Source organism: Heteronotia binoei, chromosome 7 (genome assembly GCF_032191835.1).
Source record: "Heteronotia binoei isolate CCM8104 ecotype False Entrance Well chromosome 7, APGP_CSIRO_Hbin_v1, whole genome shotgun sequence".
Taxonomy (NCBI): Eukaryota; Metazoa; Chordata; class Lepidosauria; order Squamata; family Gekkonidae; genus Heteronotia; species Heteronotia binoei.
In genome coordinates, this window is record NC_083229.1 from 203,042 (window position 1) to 226,414 (window position 23,373).

A 23,373-nucleotide genomic window follows, 5' to 3' on the forward strand; every position below is an offset into this window, starting at 1 on the left:
TGCCTGTAAAGCAGTGCTCAAAGTGGCTTACAAGACTTTTTAAAAAACCCAAGGCAACTATAAAACAAGAGCACCTGAGTGGTAGAAGGGCAAGCGAGCAAGCAACCCCTTGCCTCTTCCTTCTTCTTGAAGCTCTTCTACTGATCTCCATGGCCCCAGCAGCAGGAGCCCTTCCTCTGTTCTGCCTCTCCTCTGTCCTCTGCCTTTCGACATTCCCTTGTCTGTTGCAGGCCTTTGTTGCGCTGGTGAGGAGGGAGCAGGAGGAAGCTGAGCGGGAGCGAAAGAAAGAGGAAGAAGAGAAAAAGAAGCAGCGAGAGGAGCAGCAGAGGAAGAAGCGGATGTTGGAGGCAGCCTTTGATGGGGATGTGGAAGAGATGAAGGCCATCCTCAAAGAGGTGGGCAGTGTGTAAGGGGGGGGAGGGTTCAACCACATGTTCTGAGAGAGTCTCACTTTCTTCCCCAGCAAGTTCTTGTTGGGATTAACTGGTATAGTTAGCCAGTTCCACTAGTTACCAGAGTGCTTAAATAAAGCTACGGACGCAGGAGCGTCACTTAACCAGGTTACTTAGCTTACAGAGTTTACTTGCTTACTTAGCTACTTAGCTTACAGAGCTACACAGTGCTAGGTTGCTTACTTAGCTTACAGAGCTACACAGAGCCAGGTGCAACTTTAAAAGGATAAAACTGGCTACGTTGATGGTGCCATCAGGAAAGGTTCGGATTCTGAACCATGGTTTACACTTTTGAGATGGTGGTATCGGGAGATGGTTTGCACCTTACAATGGTAGGAAAAAAGGTGTTTGGTAAAAGCCTTGCTAACCTAATAAGGAGTGCTTTAAACTAAATTGTATGGGGGAGTGAGACAATAATTCATCGCCTCATTTGATGCTAGAAACTGGGGATAACAACCCTTAATCTTTGCAGAGAGTGGTGCATACACTACGTAGTGTTAACTTACAGGTGTGTAGAGTGATATTATGGTGGGGGTCTGCTATAGACCACCAAACTAAGCAGAGGACTTGGATGAGATACTCCTTCAACAGATTGCAAAGTTCTGCAAGAAAAGGGATACAATGATCATGGGAGATTTTAATTACCTGGACATCTGTTGGAAGTCCAACTCTGCTAAAAATGAAAGGTCACATAGATTCCTGACTTGTCTTGCTGAAGGCTTCCTTTTCCAGAAAGTGAAGATGGAAACAAGGGGATCTGCTATCTTGCATTTGATTCTCACCAACAAGGAAGAATTGATTGAAGAAGTGGAAATTGTGGGCACTCTGGGCAGTAATGACCATGTGATTTTGGAATTTACAGTCTTAGGAAAGGGGAAAGCTATATGTAGTCAGACTTATAGGTTGGACTTCAGAAAGCCAAACTTCGACAAACTTAGAACTATGCTGGATAAAATCCCATGGTCAGAAATACTTAGGAAGAAGGGGGTTCAAGAGGGGTGGGAATTTCTTAAAAGCGAAATACTGAAAGCACAAACAGACAATTCCTATGAGAAGAAAAAATGGAAGAAGCCGAGGTGGCTCCATAAACAGTTCTCTAAGTCCCTGCGGAACTTATCCGAGTTCCGCAGGGCCTGTAAGATGGAGCTCTTCTGCCAGGCGTCCCCTGAAGCCATCGCTTTCCCCAGCACCTTATTAGCAACTCACCATCTAGGTGCTAAAGTTATGTTGAATATTATTTTGATAATTCTGTAACTTTACAGATTTTGTAATTATGATACTGTTTAGTAGGCACACTCCAAGACAATGGAAAAACTCATCCGAGAGCTACTGTTTGCTGATGATGCTGCACTCGTCTCCCACTCGGTATCAGCTCTGCAGCATATGACGTCCTGCTTTGCAGAGGCTGCCAAGCTATTCGGCCTAGAAGTTAGTCTGAAGAAGACAGAAGTTCTCCACCAGCCTGCACCCCAGGAAGATTATCACCCTCCCTGCATCACTGTGGGTGAATCAGTTCTGATGACAGTCCAGCAGTTCAGCTACCTGGGGTGCATCATCTCCTCAGATGCCAAGATCGACAAGGAGATTGACAACAGGCTGGCAAAGGCAAACCGTGCATTTGGCCGACTGCACAAAAGAGTGTGGAGCAACAAGCATCTGAAAAAAGGCACAAAGATCAATGTTTACAAAGCGGTTGTGATGACAACCCTCATCTACGGCTCCGAATCGTGGGTTTTATACCGTCATCACCTGCGACTCCTTGAGCGCTTTCATCAGCGCTGCCTTTGCACCATCCTCAACATCCACTGGAGTGACTTTGTGACCAACACTGAAGTCCTCAAGAGGGCGGAGGTTACCAGCATCGAGGCACTGCTGTTGAAGACGCAGCTGCGCTGGGCAGGGCATATTTTTAGGATGGAAAACCACCGCCTTCCCAAGATTGCCCTGTATGGCGAACTCTCCACCGGCCATCGAAATAGAGGGGCACCAAAGAAGAGGTACAAGGACTCCTTGAAGAAATCCCTTAGCACCTGTCACATCAACCATCACCAGTGGTCTGACCTAGCCTCAGATCGCAAAGCATGGAGGCACACCATCCACCAGGCTGTCTTTTCCTTTGAGAATGCACGCATAGCTGGTCTTGAGGACAAAAGGAGATTGAGGAAGAATCGCACTGCTACAGGACCAACCCTAAATCAGACTTTTCCCTGCAGCCGCTGTGGCCGGACCTGCCTGTTCCACATTGGTCTTATCAGCCACCAGCGAGCCTGCAGCAAACGTGGACTATTGCACCCTTCTTAAATCTTTGTTCGCGAAGCCAAGCCGAGAGAGAGAGAGGGGGTTTTTAAAATGTTTCTGTCAGGTTTTAATGTTGTAAGCCGCCCAGAGCCTGCTTGCAGGATAGGGCAGGGTATAAATTGAAAAATTAAATTAAGAAGAAGAAGACTGCAGATTTATACCCTGCTCTTCTCTCTGAATCAGAGACTCAGAGCAGTTTACAATCTCCTATATCTTCTCCCTCCACAACAGACACCCTGTGAGGTGGGCTCTCACAGCAGCTGCCCTTTCAAGGACAACTCCTGCAATAGCTACAGCTAACCCAAGGCCATTCCAGCAGCTCCTTTAGGAGACTCCTTTAAGAATTGGAAGGAGGACCTTATAACCAAGGATGTGTATAAACAAATCACCAGCGCTTGTTGAGAAAAAGTTAGGAAAGCTAAAGCTCAGTATGGCCAAAGATGCTAAAAACAACAAAAAAGGGTTCTTATGTTCAGAGTAAGAAAAAGAGCAAGGACATGGTAGGCCCATTGCGAGGGCAGGAAAGTGAAACTGTGAGAAGAAGAAGAATTGCAGATTTATACCCCACCCTTCTCTTTGAATCAGAGACTCAGAGCGGCTCACAATCTCCAACTGGAGAGCCAGTTTGGTGTAGTGGTTAAGTGTGCGGACTCTTATCTGGGAGAACCGGGTTTGATTCCCCACTCCTCCACTTGCACCTGCTAGCATGGCCTTGGGTCAGCCATAGCCCTGGCAGAGGTTGTCCTTGAAAGGGCAGCTGCTGCGAGAGCCCTCTCAGCCCCACCCACCTCACAGGGTGCCTGCTGTCGGGGAGGAAGGGAAAGAAGATTGTGAGCTGCTCTGAGACTCTTCGGAGTGGAGGGCAGGATATAAATCCAATATCTTCTTCTTCTTCTATATCCTCTCCCCCCACAACAGACAGAGCAGTGTGGAGCCAGTTCCTGCTTTTGTGCTGGAGCCACGTCTTGAGCTGCTTCCTTATCAGCAGTTGCTCCAGGGGGAGATGAGCATCGCTTCTGGGGTGGGTGGTTACTCCGGCCATGTTTTATGACTCACAGACTTCATTTCTTAAGGTGGCAGATCTGGATACGAAGAATGGTGTTGGAACAGATGAGAAGGGGAAGACCATTCGGCTCCGGAACCTGATCAACATGGTGGAATGCACAGATGCCAATGGCAACACACCACTCTCGGAGGCTGCCGGAGGTGGCCACCCTTTGGCCATTAAGATGCTGATAGAAAATGGAGCCAATCTGAATAGTCGGGTGAGGAGGTGGAACGCCTGGAAAAGAGAAGCTGGGGAGCGTGCCCATAATTGTGGGTCATGTGGTTTTGTTTCCTCCATAGCCTGGTTACCAGCTCTCCAGAAGAGCCACTTGGAGGCCTGACAGAGCCAGGGTTCAGCCCACTGTCAAGTCGGTAGATTCAATAACGAGTCTTCGTTGAAACAAAGTAACTAGTTTATTGATATCATGGTTCTCAACTACAGTAAGATTGAAAGACTAAAGATCATACAGTAGAATGCAATGATATAAGGTATACTTCAAAGGGATTCTTGAGGGAGGGGTACTATGCAGGGCACATTCACACATTGATGTTACAATTTCTTTCTCAGGCCTGGTTTGGCCTTGAGCGTCTCTGGCTCCAACCTCCCCTGGTGCCAAGCCTGAGAAGGCGCAGATAACTTGTTCACATTTTCCCATTTCAAAACAACACTACATAACAAAGGAGAGGAGGGGGCTGAGGAAAGTTCCAGCTAGCAGCAATGGAATACAGTATGGCTTTACCCAGGATGCTTTTTTCCTGAACCAGTGATTGGGTGCAGGTTTGACCAGAGTTATGAGCAGACTTGACATACTGCCCCCCCTAGTCCCCCTCCACCCCCTGCGGCAGTTGGTGAGGCTGGTTGGTCTTAGAGTCCCGGATTTTGTGGATCTCGTGGCTTTGGTTCCCCTTCGGTGTTGTGAGGGGCCCTGACGCCTGCGGATGCCAAATCGAAGAGCCAGGGTCGCGATGGAGTAGGCTGCAATGAAATACAGGGTGTATTTTACCAAGAGCGGGTGGCACATCCAACTCCACTGTCACTGGATTAATGACCCTTTTGATCTTAAAGGGTCCCAAAAATTTGTAAGCTAATTTCCTGGAGGGTTGGGAGAGAGGTAGGTTCTTGGTTGACAGGAATACAGAGTCCCCCACCTTGAAATCCGAAGCAGGGACATGTGACTTATCATAGTACTTTTTGTAGGTTTCTTTTGCAGCCTCCAGGTTTTCCTGGATGGTTGGCCAGCTTCCGCTCGGCCCCTACCACCATTGTTCGAACGTGGATGGCGCCCCGGAGGGCTCCCCCCCTGGTAGCAAAGGGATAGGCCTTCCCTCATACCCGAATACGGTGGAGAAGGGGGAGGCTTTGGTAGAACTGTGCACACTATTATTGTAGCCGTACTCGGCGAACGGGAGGAGATCAACCCAGGCTGACTGGCGTTGGTTGATGAAGTGCCTTAGATACTGTTCCAGAACCCCGTTCACTCTCTCCGTCTGGCCGTCGGTTTGGGGGTGATAGGCTGAGCCTTGCTCTATCCCCACCAGTTTACAGAACTCCCGCCAGAAGGTGGCAACGAACTGCGGCCCGCGGTCGCTAATGACCTTATCGGGGAACGAGTGGAGTTTTACCACGTGATCAAAGAACAGGGCAGCCAATTTCTTGGCTGTGGGCAGCTGTGTGCACGGGATGAAGTGGGCCTGTTTTGAAAAAGTGTCAACCACCACCAATATTATCGTTTTCCCTCGGGAGGGGGGTAGTTCTACTATAAAGTCCATAGACACCACTGACCAGGGTCGCTTGGCGGTTTCTAGCGGCTGTAGGAGCCCTGGCGGCTTCCCTCCCCTTCGCTTGGCCATGACACAGACAGGGCAGCTGGCCACATATTCTGTCCTTCTTTTGGGATGGCCACCAGAACTATCTGTTGACTAGGTGCAGGGTTTTTACATATCCGAAGTGCCCTGCTAGTTTGGAAGAGTGACAGAGTTGCAGGACTTCCTTTCTCAGCCCCTCGGGAACATACAGCTTTTCTCCCCTATACCAAAGCCCGTCTTTCCCCTTTAGCACCCCTTCTGGCCGTACTTCCCCTTCCCTTTCTGTCTCTACGGCCATTCTCTCCTTGCTGAGCCCTTCCAGCTCCCGCTTCTTTTGTGAACGGGTGGTGACCATGGCCGCCACTTGCGAGGGCGAAATTATGGAGTCTACCACCTCGTCTCTCTGACTCTCGTGCTGCGGGAGCTGGGAGAGGGTGTCCGCCAGAAAATTCCTCGTCCCTGGGATGTGCCTCAGGGTGAAGTCGAATTTGGAAAAGAAGCCCGCCCACCGAATTTGTTTTTCGCTCAACTTCCTTTTCCCCGTCAGGGCTTTGAGGTTCTTGTGGTCCGTCCAGATCTCAAACGGCACCTTGGCCCCCTTGAGCCAGGACCGCCAGGTTTTGAGGGCAAACATAACCGCGAAGGCCTCTTTGTCCCACACTGACCAGTTCCTCTGCTCCCCCGAGAATTTCCGTGAGATGTACGCACAAGGCCGTAGTTTCCCCTCCCTTTCTTTCTGCATGAGAATGGTTCCTATGGCCACGTCGGAAGCGTCGCATTGTACCACGAAGGCCCGCTGTTCATCGGGGTGGCTCAGGACCGGTTCACTAGTGAACAAGCGTTTCAGTCGGTCGAAAGCCTCTTGGCACTTCGGGGTCCAATGTAATTGAGCCCCCGGCTGCTTGGCCTCGGGCCCCTTCCCCTTCGTCTTTAGGAGCTCAGTCAGGGGGAGGGCAATCTGGGCGAACCCCTCAATGAAGGCCCTGTAAAAATTTGCAAACCTGAGGAACGATTGGAGCTGTCTACGTGTCCTAGGGGGGGCCCATTCCAACACTGCTTGCACTTTGGCTGGGTCCATCGCCAACCCTTCTCCTGACACCCGGAACCCCAGATAGTCTAACTCCATTCGGTGAAATTCACATTTAGAAAATTTAGCATACAATTGGTGCTCGAGCAGGGTGCTGAGTACCTCTCTCACTAATTTAACATGCGATTGCTCGTCCTGGGAGTAAATAATGATGTCATCCAGGTATACCACCACCCCCTTGTACAAAAACTTTCTGAGCACATCATTTATAAAGTTCATAAACACCCCCGGCACTCCCTGCAGCCCGAAGGGCATGACCAAGTATTCGAACTGTCCCATGGGGGTGTTGAAAGCCGTCTTCCACTCATCCCCCTCCTTGATGCGCACTCGGAAATACGCGTCCCTCAAGTCCAGCTTAGTGAATATTTTCCCCCCCAACACCGTGTTCAGCAGGTCCTGGATGAGGGGGATGGGATAGGCATTGGACATGGAAATCGCGTTTATCCTGCGAAAGTCCGTACAAAGTCTAAGCGAGCCATCCTTCTTCTTTCGGAACAGCACCGGGGCGGCATGGGGGGCTGTCGCTGGTCTAATGAAGCCCCACTCCAAGTTTAGGTCTAAAAACTTGCGCAGTTCCTTTTTCTCTGCCCACCCCATCTGGTACAGTTTGGCCTTTGGTAGGCTCTCCCCCAGGATCAGCTCTATGGCACAGTCCGTGCTCCGGTGGGGAGGCAGTTGGTTGGCCTCGCGTTCACTAAACACCCCCATCAGATCACGGTATGCGCTGGGGACGGGATGTGCTTCCTCTACCAGCACGCATGCTCGCTCCCTGGCTACCAGAGCGTGGGGGCCCCACTCCGGGTTCCATAGGTGGCCTCTGCAAAGGGGGTCTAGGAACCTAATGGTCTGGGCCCTCCACCGATGCTGGGCTCGTGTTTCTCCAGCCAGCCTACTCCCAACACTATGGGGTAGGAGCACGACGGGGCAATGACAAAAATCTCTTGGTCCCAGTGTTCCTCAATCCCCAATGGGCAGGGCTGGGTTGCTAAGGTGCAAGGCCCTCCGCACATTATGGACCCGTCCATCTGCTCAAACAGCATCGGGTGCGGCAGCTGTGAGCTCTCTAGCCCCAATGCCTCCACTACCTTGGGGGAAATTAGTTCCTGATTGCACCCTGAGTCCACTAGGGCCCGGATTTGCATGAACCTTTTCATTTTGGGGTTCAGCAGCTTCACCGTAACAAAATATAAGCGTCCAGTTACTCTCACCATCACTGGTGCCTCTTCCCGCTCGACCTGCTGGTTGGCACTGTTCAGAGCAGGCCGGTCTCGTTTCCCGCCGGCTCGTCCGCCCAGGCAAGATCGGCCAGCTCCGCTGACAGCAGCACTTCCTCGTCCAGCAGCTCCTCGGGCACCACCATGCTGCTCTTCACCGCTTCCTTAGGGCGGCTTGTCGGTTTCTTGGGCCCCGGGGTGCTGGGTTTGGATCCCGCCTGGGGGGCTCGGGTGGCCGGGGGTCGTGGGCAGTTGGAGGCCAAGTGACTTGGGTCCCTGCACCTGAAGCACTTGCGGGGCCCCGTAGGCATCCCCCCTGTGGGCTTCTTGGGCTTTTGGGCTTCCGCCTTTACGGGGGTCGCCTTGTGCTGGCCCTTGCCCGACTAGTGTTGGCGTTGCATCGCCACCCTCTTCAAGTTGGTCTCCACTTCCCCCGCCAATTGGATCCACCCCACCAGGGTGTCCGGGCGCGCTTGTGTGAGGGCCCGATCCAGGATGCTGGCGTTGAGGCCCCGGGTGAAGTGTTCGATCTTCATCAGCTCGCTCCAACCCCAGACTTTAGCCGCATTCGCCCTGAACTCAGCAGCGTACTCGCAGATAGATCGGGCCCCCTGTTGCATGTCATGGAGCGCCGCCAGCGCGTGGGTCTCCTGCAGGGGGTCCTCATACTGGGTCAGTAGGGATTGTAGGAAGGTATGCACATAGTCCAGGTCGGGGCTCATGGCCTCGCATAGGCTCACGTACCACCTCTTGGCGGCTCCCCGCAGCTTCGGCCCCAAGTAGTCTACCCTGCTGAATTCATCAGGGAATGTGTTTCCCCAATAGTACATGTAGCTGTTCGCCTGGATGGCGAAGTAGTTCACCTCCTCCGGGTCCCCGTCGAAAGTGGCATCCAGTTCTTGCCCTCTCCCCCCATCGCGCGGAGCCGGTGGGATCGCAGGAGCCGGGCCTCTTACAGGGGGGGTGCCACCGGCACTGGCGGAGCCAGGCAAGCTCGAGCTTGCTGGACCACTGGTGGTCTTCTGGACCCGGACACCCCCAGCGCTTGCCCCAGTTGAGCAGTCAGGGCCCGCATCTCATCTTTCAAGCCCTGCACTGCTCTATCGACCTCGCAGCACACCATCGCACGGAACATGCGGGCATCTTCCTCATGCATGTCCTTTGGCAGGGGTTCTCCCCCGCCGCCCTCGGCACACTTCGCGCACTCGGCCTCGTCTTCCGGCACCTGGACGACGATGATGCTGTCCACTTCCCCCGGCTTTGCCGGGGTTGGTAGCCTCTGGTTCGGCCCTCCGGGCCCTCCGCATGTGTCGGGTCATGATGGCTTCCCGGCGGATCGGTGCCTCGTCCATGGTAGTGGTTGAGGTCCTCGGTTGATATTGCCGGGGGGTGATTACCAGCTGGAACTGGGGAGGGGACGCCGCCGCTCTCCTGGAGTCGAGGACGTGCCACGGCGTTTCGGCCTCTCCGTCTTCGCTGGGAAACTCCCCGTTGTCCGGAATCTTTTCAGCCACCAGGTTATAAAGTTGCCGGAACGGTTGAGCTTCGAAGGGGAGTCTTTCAAAATGTCAAGTCGGTAGATTCAATAACGAGTCTTCGTTGAAACAAAGTAACTAGTTTATTGATATCATGGTTCTCGACTACAGTAAGATTGAAAGACTAAAGATCATACAGTAGAATGCAATGATATAAGGTATACTTCAAAGGGATTCTTTAGGGAGGGGTGCTATGCAGGGCACATTCACACACTGATGTTACAATTTCTTTCTCAGGCCTGGTTTGGCCTTGAGCGTCTCTGGCTCCAACCTCCCCCGGTGCCAAGCCTGAGAAGGCGCAGATCACTTGTTCATATATTCTCATTTCAAAGCAACACTACATAACAAAGGAGAGGAGGGGGCTGAGGAAAGTTCCAGCTAGCAGCAATGGAATACAGTATGGCTTTACCCAGGATGCTTTTTTCCTGAACCAGTGATTGGGTGCAGGCTTGACCAGAGTTATGAGCAGACTTGACACCCACCCTCTTAACTTCTGCTCTCACAGATGCCTCCCCACTCTCTTATAATGCTGAGGAGGAGATCCCTGCTTAGAATCTGGGCTCCAAATCCCAAGGAAGCTGCTGGCAACCCAGTCTGCATATCTTAGAGGGACTTCCCATTTCTGACCCTACTTAGGCCAGGAAGGGGGGGTGGGGGGGTGGGCTCCCTCTGGGTATCCTACCCCACCAGGGAAAGTGTATGCGCAATACATAGCCTCTCCTCTCCCGGTGTAGTGAATGCCGCGTGGTCACTGTCTGGCTATGCCTGGCAGATGGTCACTGCAATGGCCTCTCCTGCATTACTGCATCCGTAGCAACACCTTCTCGCTGGTCCCCCCCATTTTTCACAGAGTTTGCTACGTCATGGTGCGACTGAATTGTCCGGCAGTATAACCGGATGGGCTGGCTGGGCCCACCAACCTTGCCAGCCTAAGAGAAGGAAAACTCTAACATCAAACCCGGGCAGATAGAGCTCGTTAATGTAACACCTACCACCTGGAGGACTCGCTGCCGGCGTCCCGGCTTACTGGGCCATGGCAGATGACCCCCAGGTGAAAGGGTGGAGCCAGTACCGCGCACACTGGGCTTCACCTAAAAAATTCCTCTGCGCAGGCCTGAAGGGCATATCCACATACACAACCCACAACGCATCAAGTCCTGCAGCGATGGGCAAGGGGCGAAACGGCAGGTGGAAGGTGCCACTGGAAGCCGCAGTCCCTATCCTGCATGTAGGCGGTTCAGGGTATTGGTCGCCTGATGCTAACCCGGAGACGAAAGCATTTTTCGGCAGCACCCTGAACGACCAAGCAGCCTTATCTAGGGACAGCACTGCTTGCTCCACACGGAGAGGGGCCTAGAAAAGGTGGCCTAAACAAAGCTCGTCTCCTCCACCCCAGTTGGCTAGCCGCGGTCAACGGGCATCCTTACTTGCGGTCAAAAAATAACAAAGAAAAGGCATGCACCTGCCTCACAAAGTGTGCAAAGACTAAAGCTTGCGTGTTGGAACATCAGAACCATGCTTGACACAGTAGACAGTGGTCGCCCTGAACGACGCTCTGCTCTAGTTGCCCACGAACTTTTCAGGTTGAATATCGACATAGCAGCTCTCAGTGAGGTCCGTTTCCCTGAGGAAGGTAGTCTTCAAGAACACGGTGCTGGCTATACCCTCTACTGGTCAGGTAAGTCAAAGGCTGAGAGCCGCCTTTCTGGCGTTGGCTTCATAGTCAGGAACTCCGTTGCCTCCAAACTCGAAAAACTGCCAACAGGTCACTCAGATCGCATGTCCATGCGCCTCCCACTTCAAAACAAGCAGCATGCAACACTCTTCAGTGTGTATGCCCCAACCCTTCAAGCAGATCCTGCAGAAAAGAACAAGTTCTATGCTGATCTACTCAACCTCGTACGGAAGACCCCTACAGAGGACAAGGTGATCATCCTTGGCGACTTCAATGCCAGAGTAGGTAAAGACTCGGAAGCCTGGAAAGGAGTACTTGGCAAACACGGCATTGGCAACTGCAATGACAACGGGCGCCTCCTGCTAGAATTCTGCATGGAGCACCAGCTCACCAACACTATCTTCCAGCAGAAGAACAGTCTGAAGACAACCTGGATGCACCCACGGTCCAAGCACTGGCACCTTATCGACTACATTCTGGTGCACCAGAGAGACCTTCAAGATGTCTTACACACCCGAGTAATGCCCAGTGCAGAATGTCATACGGATCATCGTCTTGTACGCTGCAATCTCCGTCTTCACTTTAAACCCACACCCAGGAGAGGAGGTATCCCTCGGAGGAAGTTTCAGGTTGGCAGTCTCCAGTCAGCCGAAGTTAAAGCTGCCTTCCAGGCAAAACTCCAGTCAAGAATTGAGGACCCCAGTTGCCCCACAGACCCTTCTCCAGAAGCACTCTGGGAACACCTAAAAACTACCGTCCTGCAGATCTCTGAAGAAGTCCCCGGGTTCTCCACAAGGAAGAACAAGGACTGGTTTGATGAGAACAATCAAGAGATCCAAGATTTACTGGCGAAAAAGAGATCTGCCTATCAAGCACATCTTGCTCAGCCCTCCTGTCCTGGGAAAAAAGCAACCTTTCGCGCTGTATGTAGCAACCTCCAGTGCAAGCTTCGAGACATTCAGAACGAGTGGTGGACCAAGCTTGCTGAGAGAACCCAGCTGTGTGCAGACACTGGTGATTTAAGAGGGTTCTACGAAGCCCTGAAGGCAGTATATGGTCCATCATATCAGACTCAGAGTCCCTTGTGTAGTGCAGACGGCCAAGTGCTCCTCACAGACAAGGCATCCATATTGAACTGGTGGTCGGAGTATTTTCAGGTTCTCTTCAGTGCCAACCGCGTAGTTCAAGATTCAGCAATTCACCTCACCCCACTTCAACCAGTGAAAACAGAGTTGGATGAGATCCCCACTCTAGAAGAGACTGTTAAAGCCATCAAGCAACTGAAAAGTGGCAAGGCAGCAGGAGTTGATGGAATTCCACCGGAGATCTGGAAGCATGGGGGCACAGTACTACATAGCTCACTTCACAAAGTACTTGTCACCTGCTGGGAACAAGGCAAATTACCACAGGACTTTCGGGATGCAATCATCATCACCCTATACAAGAACAAAGGGGAAAAGTCAGACTGCTCCAACTACCGGGGGATAACCCTGCTCTCCATCACAGGCAAAATCCTTGCCAGAATACTCCTGAACAGACTGGTGCCCGCCATTGCAGAAGAACTCCTCCCAGAGAGCCAGTGCGGCTTCAGAGCTAACAGGAGCACCACCGACATGGTATTTGTTCTCAGGCAGCTCCAAGAGAAATGCAGGGAACAGAACAAGGCTCTGTATGTGACTTTTGTCGACCTTACCAAAGCTTTTGATACCGTTAGCAGGAAAGGCCTGTGGCAAATCTTGGAACGTTTAGGATGTTCCCCAAGGTTCCTCAGCATGATCATCCAGCTACATGAAGACCAGCGAGGCCAAGTCAGACACTGCAACGACCTCTCGGAGACCTTCCCAATAGGCACAGGTGTAAAGCAAGGCTGCGTTCTTGCGCCAACTCTCTTTACGATCTTCTTTAGCATGATGTTTCAAAGAGCCGCAGTAGATCTAGATGATGACGATGGTGTCTAAGAACATAAGAACATAAGAGAAGCCATGTTAGATCAGGCCAATGGCCCATCCAGTCCAACATTCTGTGTCACACAGCGGCCAAATTATATATATGTATATATATATATACACACACACACACATACACACTGTGGCTAATAGCCACTGATGGACCTCTGCTCCATATTTTTATCTAACCCCCTCTTGAAGGTGGCCATGCTTGTGGCCGCCACCACCTCCTGTGGCAGTGAATTCCACATGTTAATCACCCTTTGGGTGAAGAAGTACTTCCTTTTATCCGTTTTAACCTGTCTGCTCAGCAATTTCATCGAATGCCCATGAGTTCTCGTATTGTGAGAAAGGGAGAAAAGTACTTCTTTCTCTACTTTCTCCATCCCATGCATTATCTTGTAAACCTCTATCATGTCACCCCTCAGTCGACGTTTCTCCAAGCTAAAGAGCCCTAAGCGTTTCAACCTTTCTTCATAGGGAAGGTGTTCCAGCCCTTTAATCATTCTAGTTGCCCCTTTCTGAACTTTCTCCAATGCTATAATATCCTTTTTGAGGTGCGGCGACCAGAACTGCACACAGTACTCCAAATGAGACCGCACCATCGATTTATACAGGGGCATTATGATACTGGCTGATTTGTTTTCAATTCCCTTCCTAATAATTCCCAGCATGGCGTTGGCCTTTTTTATTGCAAACGCACACTGCCTTGACATTTTTAGTGAATTATCTACCACGACCCCAAGATCTCTCTCTTGGTCAGTCTCTGCCAGTTCACACCCCATCAACTTGTATTTGTAGCTGGGATTCTTGGCCCCAATGTGCATTACTTTGCACTTGGCCACATTGAACCGCATCTGCCACGTTGATGCCCACTCATCCAGCCTCAACAGATCCCTTTGGAGTTCCTCACAATCCTCTCTGGTTCTCACCACCCTGAACAATTTAGTGTCATCTGCAAATTTGGCCACTTCACTGCTCACTCCCAACTCTAAATCATTTCTGAACAAGTTAAAGAGCATGGGACCCAGTACCGAGCCCTGCGGCACCCCACTGCTTACCGTCCTCCACTGCGAAGACTGCCCATTTATACTCACTCTCTGCTTCCTATTACTCAGCCAGTTTTTGATCCACAAGAGGACCTGTCCTTTTACTCCATGACTCTCAAGCTTTCTAAGGAGCCTTTGATGAGGAACTTTATCAAAAGCTTTCTGGAAGTCAAGGTAAACAACATCTATCGGGTCTCCTTTGTCCACAAGTTTGTTTACCCCCTCAAAGAAATGTAACAGGTTAGTGAGGCAAGATCTTCCCTTACAGAACCCATGCTGAGTCTTCCTCAATAACCCGTGTTCATCAATGTGCCTACTCATTCTGTCCTTGATAATGGTTTCTACCAACTTTCCCGGTATTGAAGTCAGACTGACTGGCCTGTAATTTCCTGGATCTCCTCTGGAACCCTTTTTAAAGATGGGGGTGACATTTGCTACCTTCCAGTCCTCAGGAACAGAGGCAGATTTCAATGAAAGATTACAGATTTTTGTTAGAAGATCCACAAGTTCAACTTTGAGTTCTTTCAGAACTCTCGGATGTATGCCATCCGGACCCGGTGACTTATTAGTTTTTAATTTGTCTATCAGTTGTAGGACCTCCTCTTTTGTCACCTCAATCTGACTCAGGTCTTTCAACACCCCTTCCAATATTAGTGGTTCTGGGGCGGGCAAAAAGTTCTCATCTTCCACGGTGAAGACGGAGGCAAAAAATGCATTCAGCTTCCTTGCCATTTCCCCATCCTCCTTCAGTAATCCTTTTACCCCATGGTCATCCAAGCGGTCTACATCTGCTATCGCACCGATGGCAGCCTGTTCAACCTGAGGCGACTAAAGGCCCACTCCAAGACAATGGAAAAACTCATCCGAGAGCTACTGTTTGCTGATGATGCTGCACTCGTCTCCCACTCGGTATCAGCTCTGCAGCATATGACGTCCTGCTTTGCAGAGGCTGCCAAGCTATTCGGCCTAGAAGTTAGTCTGAAGAAGACAGAAGTTCTCCACCAGCCTGCACCCCAGGAAGATTATCACCCTCCCTGCATCACTGTGGGTGAATCAGTTCTGAAGACAGTCCAGCAGTTCAGCTACCTGGGGTGCATCATCTCCTCAGATGCTAAGATCGACAAGGAGATTGACAACAGGCTGGCAAAGGCAAACCGTGCATTTGGCCGACTGCACAAAAGAGTGTGGAGCAACAAGCATCTGAAAAAAGGCACAAAGATCAATGTTTACAAAGCGGTTGTGTTGACAACCCTCATCTACGGCTCCGAATCGTGGGTTTTATACCGTCATCACCTGCGACTCCTTGAGCGCTTTCATCAGCGCTGCCTTTGCACCATCCTCAACATCCACTGGAGTGACTTTGTGACCAACACTGAAGTTCTCAAGCGGGCGGAGGTTACCAGCATCGAGGCACTGCTGTTGAAGACGCAGCTGCGCTGGGCAGGGCATATTTCTAGGATGGAAAACAACCGCCTTCCCAAGATTGCCCTGTATGGCGAACTCTCCACCGGCCATCGAAATAGAGGGGCACCAAAGAAGAGGTACAAGGACTCCTTGAAGAAATCCCTTGGCACCTGTCGCATCAACCATCACCAGTGGTCTGACCTAGCCTCAGATCGCAAAGCATGGAGGCACACCATCCACCAGGCTGTCTCTTCCTTTGAGAACGCACGCATAGCTGGTCTTGAGGACAAAAGGAGATTGAGGAAGAATCGCACTGCTACAGCACCATCCCTAAATCAGACTTTTCCCTACAGCCACTGTGGCCGGACCTGCCTGTCCCGCATTGGTCTTGTCAGCCACCAGCGAGCCTGCAGCAGACGTGGACTATTGCACCCTTCTTAAATCTTCGTTCGCGAAGCCAAGCCGAGATAGGCCAGGAAGGGCTCAGTTTGTCCAAAAACCAGAAAAGGGTTTCTAAGTCACATGTGGGTCTTCTTACCTCACATTTATAAAAATGTTTTTGTGTTCTTTAGTAGTTTCCCTTTGATGGCTAGCTATCCAGTGCTTACGGTAAGCATTCCAAAATTCTCCAGGTTCACTGTTTTTTGGCTGTTTGTAGTGCAGTTGCTGGGGCTGTAACTACAAAAAATGTTTATACCCCACTTCTGGGACCCCAAGCAGCTTATCACATCATTCTGTCTTCCTCCGCTCTGTCCTCAGAACCACAACTTTGTGAGGTGGGTGAGACTGAGAGGTTATGAGGAGCCCAGGTCATCCCATGAGCCACCCCCCCCCCCCGTGAGCCAGAGGGGGCTTTGAACTTGGTTGTCCCAGCAACGGCTTTGACACCCTAACCACCACACACCCCGGCTCTGTTTTGCTGGCTGCCTCCTGTATGTAGAGTAATTTGGAGACTGCTGGGCAGGCGGAAGTCCTTTGTCAGTGCCAGGAGCTCTCTGTTGCTTCTGTGCTGCCGGAGTCCCCTGCGTGGGAAGGGGGGCCGTGAGGCAGAGGGGGACTCTGAAAGGCCTGACTGGCACTCCACAACACCTTGTCCTAGGTCAGACTAGTCAGAACATCAGAGAAGCCCTGTTGGATCAGGCCAATGGCCCCTCCAGTCCAACACTCTGTGTCACATAAGAACATAAGAGAAGCCCTGTTGGATCAGGCCAGTGGCCCCTCCAGTCCAACACTCTGTGTCACATAAGAACATAAGAGAAGCCCTGTTGGATCAGGCCAGTGGCCCCTCCAGTCCAACACTCTGTGTCACATAAGAGGAGCCCTGTTGGATCAGGCCAATGGCCCCTCCAGTCCAACACTCTGTGTCACATAAGAACATAAGAGGAGCCCTGTTGGATCAGGCCAATGGCCCATCCAGACCAACACTCTGTGTCACAGAAGAACATAAGAGAAGCCATGTTGGATCAGGCCAGTGGCCCCTCCAGTCCAACACTCTCTGTCTCATAAGAACATAAGAGAAGCCATGTTGGATCAGGCCAATGGCCCCTCCAGTCCAACACTCTCTGTCTCATAAGAACATAAGAGAAGCCATGTTGGATCAGGCCAGTGGCCCCTCCAGTCCAACACTCTGTGTCACATAAGAACATAAGAGAAGCCCTGTTGGATCAGGCCAGTGGCCCTTACAGTCCAACACTCTGTGTCACACAGTGGCCAAAAAACCCAGGTGCCATCAGGAGGTCCATCAGTGGGGCCAGGACACTAGAAGTCCTCACACTGTTGTCCCTCCCAAGCTTAGGAGCCTTTGATGAGGAACTTTATCAAAAGCTTTCTGAAAGTCAAGGTAAACAACATCTGTCCCCTTGTCCACATGTTTGTTCACACCCTCGAAGAACACTAGCAGGTTAGTGATACAAGATCTTCCCTTACAGAAGCCATGCTGAGTCTTCTTCAATAGCTTTTGTTCATCAATGTGCCTAATAATTTTTTCTTTAATAATAGTTTCCACCAAGTTACCCTTTTGCTACCTTCCAGTCCTCAGGAATGGAGGCAGATTTTAAGGAAAGATTACATATTTTTGTCCACAAGTTCACCTTTGTGTTCTTTCAGAACTCTGATGTATACCACCCAGTCCTGGTGATTTGTCAATTTTTAGATTGTTTATCAGTCATAGGACCTCCTCTCTCATCACCTCAATCTGACTGAAGTCTTTCAACACCCCTCCTAAAATCAGCAGTTCTGGAGTGGGCAAATACTTCTCATCTTCCACAGTGAAGACAGAGCAAAAAATTCATTTAGCTTCTCAGCCATTTCCCCATTGCCCTTCAGTACTCCTTTTACTCTTTGGTCATCTAAGGGCCCCACTGCCTCCCTGGCTGGTTTTCTGTTTCTAACATATTTGACGAAATTTTTATTGTTGGTCTTTTATGTTTTTGGCAATACATTCCTCGTACTCCCTTTTTGCCTGCCTTATCACAGACTTTCATTTTATTTGCCACAGCCTGTGTTCCCTTTTATTAACCTCATTCAGACTAGCTTTCCACTGCTTAAAGAAATCCTCCTTACCTTTTACAGCAGGGGTGTCAAACATGTGGCTCGGGGGCTGAATCAGGCCCTCAGCTTCTATAGGCTCCTGAGCAACTGCTTCCTTCTCCCTCTCTCTTGCTTTGTTCTGCATCACTGCTTGCCTTGGAAGATTTGCTCAATTGCATAGGAACTACAGAGCAAAACCTCAATTTTCTCCATTGGTTGAGGCTCCTCCCCCTCCTAAGGAGGGTGGGAAAGAGCCCGAGTTTACTTTGCCCAGTTTCCCAGATCCCATGGTAGAAATACAAAGAAAGCACCTTTAAGACCAACAAGTGCTAATGTTTTAAACATGTTTTATTTAATTTTTTTAAAAAAATCTTTAATTGTGTTTGCCTGTGTCCCTCTGATGCTTTGGGAGGCCAAACCAAGACCTTTTCTGTCTGCCCGAGGGCAGCTCTAACCAGTCTGGCTGCATTGCCTGATTTCTGTGTGCTCATTCTTTAGTGCACCACCATAGAATCCTAGAATGGGAAGGGACCTCCAGGGCCATCTAGTTAAACGTGGTTGTGTTGGTCTTTTTTGGGCAGCTCCCTACTTATACAAATGTTGAACTCAATAACGTTATGGTCACTGCTCCCCAGCGGTGCAGTCACTTTACATCTCTCACCAGGTCTTGGGCATTACTTGGGAACAATCTTGTCCAGGATACTTTTTCACAGAGCAGTCAACCCGCTGCCCTGGAGGGCCAAACCAACAGGGCGCAGAGGCTGCCTCCCAGCAGGAGTAGCACCACGCAGAGGAGTTTTTCTGCCTCTGTCGATTGATGAGTGCTGCCTCATTCACCATGGCTTATAACCCCTGATGGACCTTCCCTTTGGAATCTGTTTCCCACCCCCGCCCCCAAGCCATCTGTGCTCCTAGCCTTCACAACCTCAACTGCTGGCATTGCATTCCACAGTTTACAGCCCAATCCAGACATACGCAATGGCTGGCCACGGCCCACGTCAGGCAGCGCTCATCGAGTCCCTAAGGGGATTGGCATGCACAGGCATAGGGGTGGGAGAGGCGTAAGGCGGCTGCAGGTCTGGCGGCCACCTTGAAAACCCAACTGGAATTTGTGGGTGAGGCGGACACAAGAGGAGGGGAGGGCCAGCCCAACCTCTCCTGATTGGCCAGGTGCCATGGCAGATGACAGTCAGAGACCTGAGCCAATCATGGCCAAACGGGAGCAGTCAAGGGGGAGAAGTCCCACCAATGCAGCAAGGGGAAAGTGGTTGGGCTGGGTATGCGCGCAAGAGCAACAGAGAAGCCTGGCGCGCTGCCGCAATGGGGGCAGGGAAGGGGAAGTATGAGCTACGGGATTGGCCAGCCGTGCCCACCATCAGAGACTTGTGCCAATGGCAAGCAGGCGAGAGAAGTCATGCCCCGCCCCCCTCAGCCATGCACAGACGGGAAATGTAGTGCAGGAGCCTGCAGTCAGGGAAACCAGGCAAAATGTGTGTCCAGGACAGAGGAGACAGAGCCATGGCATGCCCAAGTCCCACAGGAAAGCACTGCCCAGCGCGGACATAGAGTCTTGCGGCCCCTCCCTGCAGGGAACCCCGCCCCCATTGGCAGCAGGACACAGTGCAAGGCGCCAGCCAGGTGCCCAGCTCATGCCCCCCCACACCCTTCTCTGCTCTGTGCCATGGGATGAGGGGGGGAAGAACCCCCGGGCTCCCCCGTCCACTCTCGCGCGGAGGTGGCTTATAAGCCCCGGCCCCTCCCCATGAAACATGTGACCCTGCCCCCCAAGAACCCACTGATGGAGGGAACACTTTACACAGCACACTTGGAAGGGGGTGGGGCAGAGGGAATGTGCAGCAGGCACCACGCACACGAGACAAGGAACACTGCACATCTCAAGACTTTATTGCTCAGGAACTGGAACAACTCTGACATTCTTGCCGGCCATTGGGCTTCACTCCGAGAGGTGGGTGGGTACAGCTGACAGAGAAGAGGGGGGGGGAGTAAGTGCCCCACACAGAAGCCTCTCTGTTGCATTCCCACCTGCAAAACAGAAACAGAGACCAGGAGCACCTGAAGGGGCGGCAGCTGCAGCATGTACACATGTTGTGCTGAGGGAATCTCATAAAGGGACAGTCCCTGACCCACCTCCCCACAGGCATCGAAGGAGCTACCAGACCCCCCCTCCCCTGCCAGGGATGGGAATGAGGAAAAGGACAGACCGGGGGGGGGCCTCCAGTAACATGTGGGGGCCACGGCAAGAGCCCCTGCTTGGGCTTGCAGCCTGGGTCCAGTGCCACAGACATTGTTACTGTGAACGGGGGTGGGGAGTGAGTTTGGAGCATGCACTCACACCCATCAGGGCACGACCAGCTCTACACACCAAGCTTTGGGCACCTTCTTGGACTCGAAAAAAAGAGGTTAGCCACGCGCTCCCCTCCTCGCAAGCCAAAGTGCCCGCCCTATACTGCCTAAGCAAATTCGCTGTGCCCATTCTGTCACCAAAGTGCCCCCCTCGCTTTAAGTCCGCATGGTAGAGAGCTTCCCAGCAGAGCTTCCTGCTGCCCTACCTAAAGGGTGTGTGGGGCAGGACAGGCAGCCTTTGTAGGAGAGGGGGGGGATGTAATTGGGTGCTGGATGGGGGGCTTGCCCCATCCAGAGCATGCGGGGATTGGTGCACCATTTAGTCGGCTCCCTGAGCATTTCTGAGGCTGCGCCGGGAGCACCGGGAACCTTTGTTTTCGGGGCACATGGGTTTCTATGGGATCCGCCACAATTTACCTTACCATAACTTTAGGCCTCTCGCAGGGGGCATGCCCGGGCTGAGAGGTCTTAGGAAGCCACCTAATGCCAGCCATGCCCCTAGGCCAGCCCCCTCGCACGCCGGCGTACCTTCCTACGCCCCAGTTGTGCTGCTGGCTAGGCGGAGCTGCGCTACACCTGTAGACTGGGACGGACACATACTGCGGTGTGCGCAGATTGGAGTAAGCCCCATTTGCACCAGTGGGGAAGTGGTCAGAGTGGTGTACCTCCCATTTCCGCTGGCGTAGCAGTAAGTCTGCCTCCAAAGCACTTTCAGCCCCCCACTCCTCAGGATTGCACTCTTAATTACTGCCTTGATGTGGCGAGAGGGCTGGCGCTGTTCAATGAGGCTATAGGCTATGCCATGCAGGGCCACCCAAGATGGACAGGCCACAGCTGAGAACCCAGACAAAATGTGATCCACTGGAGAAGGAAATGGCAAACCACTCCAGTATCCTTGCCAAGAAAACCCCATGGACAGTAACAAAAGGCTAAAAGATATGGCACTGGAGGATGAATTCCTCAGGTCTGAAGGTGCCCAATATGCTACTGGGGAAGAGCGGAGGGCAAGTTCAAGTAACCACAGAAAGAGTGAAGTGGCTGGGCCAAAGCCGAAAGGACACTCAGCTGCGGATGTGTCTGATGGTGAAAGAACAGTCCGATGCTGCAAAGAATACTGCATTGGAACGTGGAATGTAAGATCTATGAATCAAGGTAAGCTAGATGAAGTCAAACAAGAGATGGCAACACTGAACATCGACATCTTGGAAATCAGTGAACTAAAATAGACGGGAATATTTTAGACGGGTAAATTTAACTCAGAGGATTGCTACATCAATTATTGCGGGCAAGAGTCCTGTAGAAGAAATGGTGTGGCCTTTATAGTTAACAAGAGTGAGGAAGGCAGTAATGGGATACAATCTCAAAAATGACAGAATGATCTCAGTCCGTATCCAAGCCAAACCATTCAATATCATAGTAATCCAACTCTGTGCCCTAACCACTGATGCAGAAGAGGCTGAAGTGGACCAGTTCTATGAAGATCTACAACACCTTCTAGAATTAACACCAAAAAAAGATGTCCTCCTTATCATGGGGGACTGGAATGCCAAAGTAAGAAGTCAAAAGGTAACCAGAACAACTGACAAGTTTGGCCTTGGAGAACAAAATGAAGCCGGGCAAAGTCTAGTAGAGTTTTGTCAAGAGAACAAACACCCTCTTCCAACAACCTAAAAGGCGACTGTACACATGAACATCACCTGATGGGCAGCACAGAAATCAGTTTGATTATGTACTCTGCAGTCAAAGATGGAGAAGCTCCTTACAGTCAGCAAAAACAAGACCTGGAGCTGACTGCGGCTGAGATCATGAGCTACTCATTGCAAAATTCAGGCTTAAACTGTAGAAAACTGGGGAAGCCATCAGACCATTCAGGTTTGACCTTGATCACATCCCTTTTGAATATACAGTGGAGGTGAAGAATAGGTTTAAGGAACTCGAGTTGATAAAGTGCCGGAAGAACTATGGACGGAGGTTCGTGACATTGTACAGAAGGCAGCAATCAGTACCATCCCAAAGAAAAAGAAATGCAAGGAATCAAAGTGGCTGTCTGATGAGGCTTTACAAATAGCTGAGAAAAGAAGGAAAGCGAAAGACAAAGGTGAAAAGGAAAGATTCACTCAACTGAATGCAGATTTTCAGAGAACAGCGAGATAAGAAGGCCTTCCTGAAAGAACAATTCAAAGCAATAGAGGAAAATAATAGTAGAATGGGATGGACAAGAGATCTCTTCAAGAAAATCGGAGAAAACAAGGGAACATTTCATGCAAAGGGCCATGATAAAGGACAAAAACGGTAGGGACCTAACAGAAGCAGAAGAGATCAGGAAGAGGTGGCAAGAATACACAGAAGAATTGTACAAGAAGGACCTCAATGTCCTTGACAACCATGACAGTGAAATCGCTGACCTTGAGCCAGACATTCTGGAGTGTGAAGTCAAATGGACCTTAGAAAACTTAACTAACAACAAAGCGAGTGGAGTTGACAGTATCCCAGTTGAGCTATTCAAAGTCCTAAAAGATGATGCTGTTAAAGTGATGCACACATTATGTCAACGAATTTGGAAAACGTAACAGTGGCCACAAGATTGGAAAAGGTCAGTTTATATCCCAATCCCAAAGAAGGGTAATGCCAAGGAATGTTCAAACTATCACACCATTGCACTCATTTCACATGGCAGCAAGGTCGTGTTAAAGATTCTACAAGCTAGGCTTCAGCAGTACGTAGATCGGGAACTACCAGAAGTTCAAGCTGGGTTTTGGATAGGTAAAGGAACTAGAGATCAAATTGCCAACTTTCGATGGATTATGGAGAAAGCACGGGAGTATCAGAAAAACGTATATTTTTGTTTTATTGACTACGCTAAAGCCTTTGATTGTGTGGATCACAACAGACTGTGCCAAGTCCTTAAAAAGATTGGAGTACCAGACCACCTCACATGTCTCCTGAGAAACCTGTATAAGGGTCAAG

At 50.9% G+C, this 23,373-nt stretch overlaps 1 protein-coding gene across 1 annotated transcript in view; it reads left to right on the plus strand.

Annotated features, from left to right (window-relative positions):
- Nucleotides 1-23,373, plus strand: part of IQANK1 (IQ motif and ankyrin repeat containing 1) — an 89,255-nt gene that overhangs the window by 23,407 nt on the left and 42,475 nt on the right. Inside the window, exons 4-5 of the mRNA XM_060243025.1 lie at nt 231-395; nt 3,824-4,015. Coding sequence (XP_060099008.1) covers nt 231-395; nt 3,824-4,015 — 357 coding nt within the window. The remainder of the gene's footprint in view (nt 1-230; nt 396-3,823; nt 4,016-23,373) is intronic.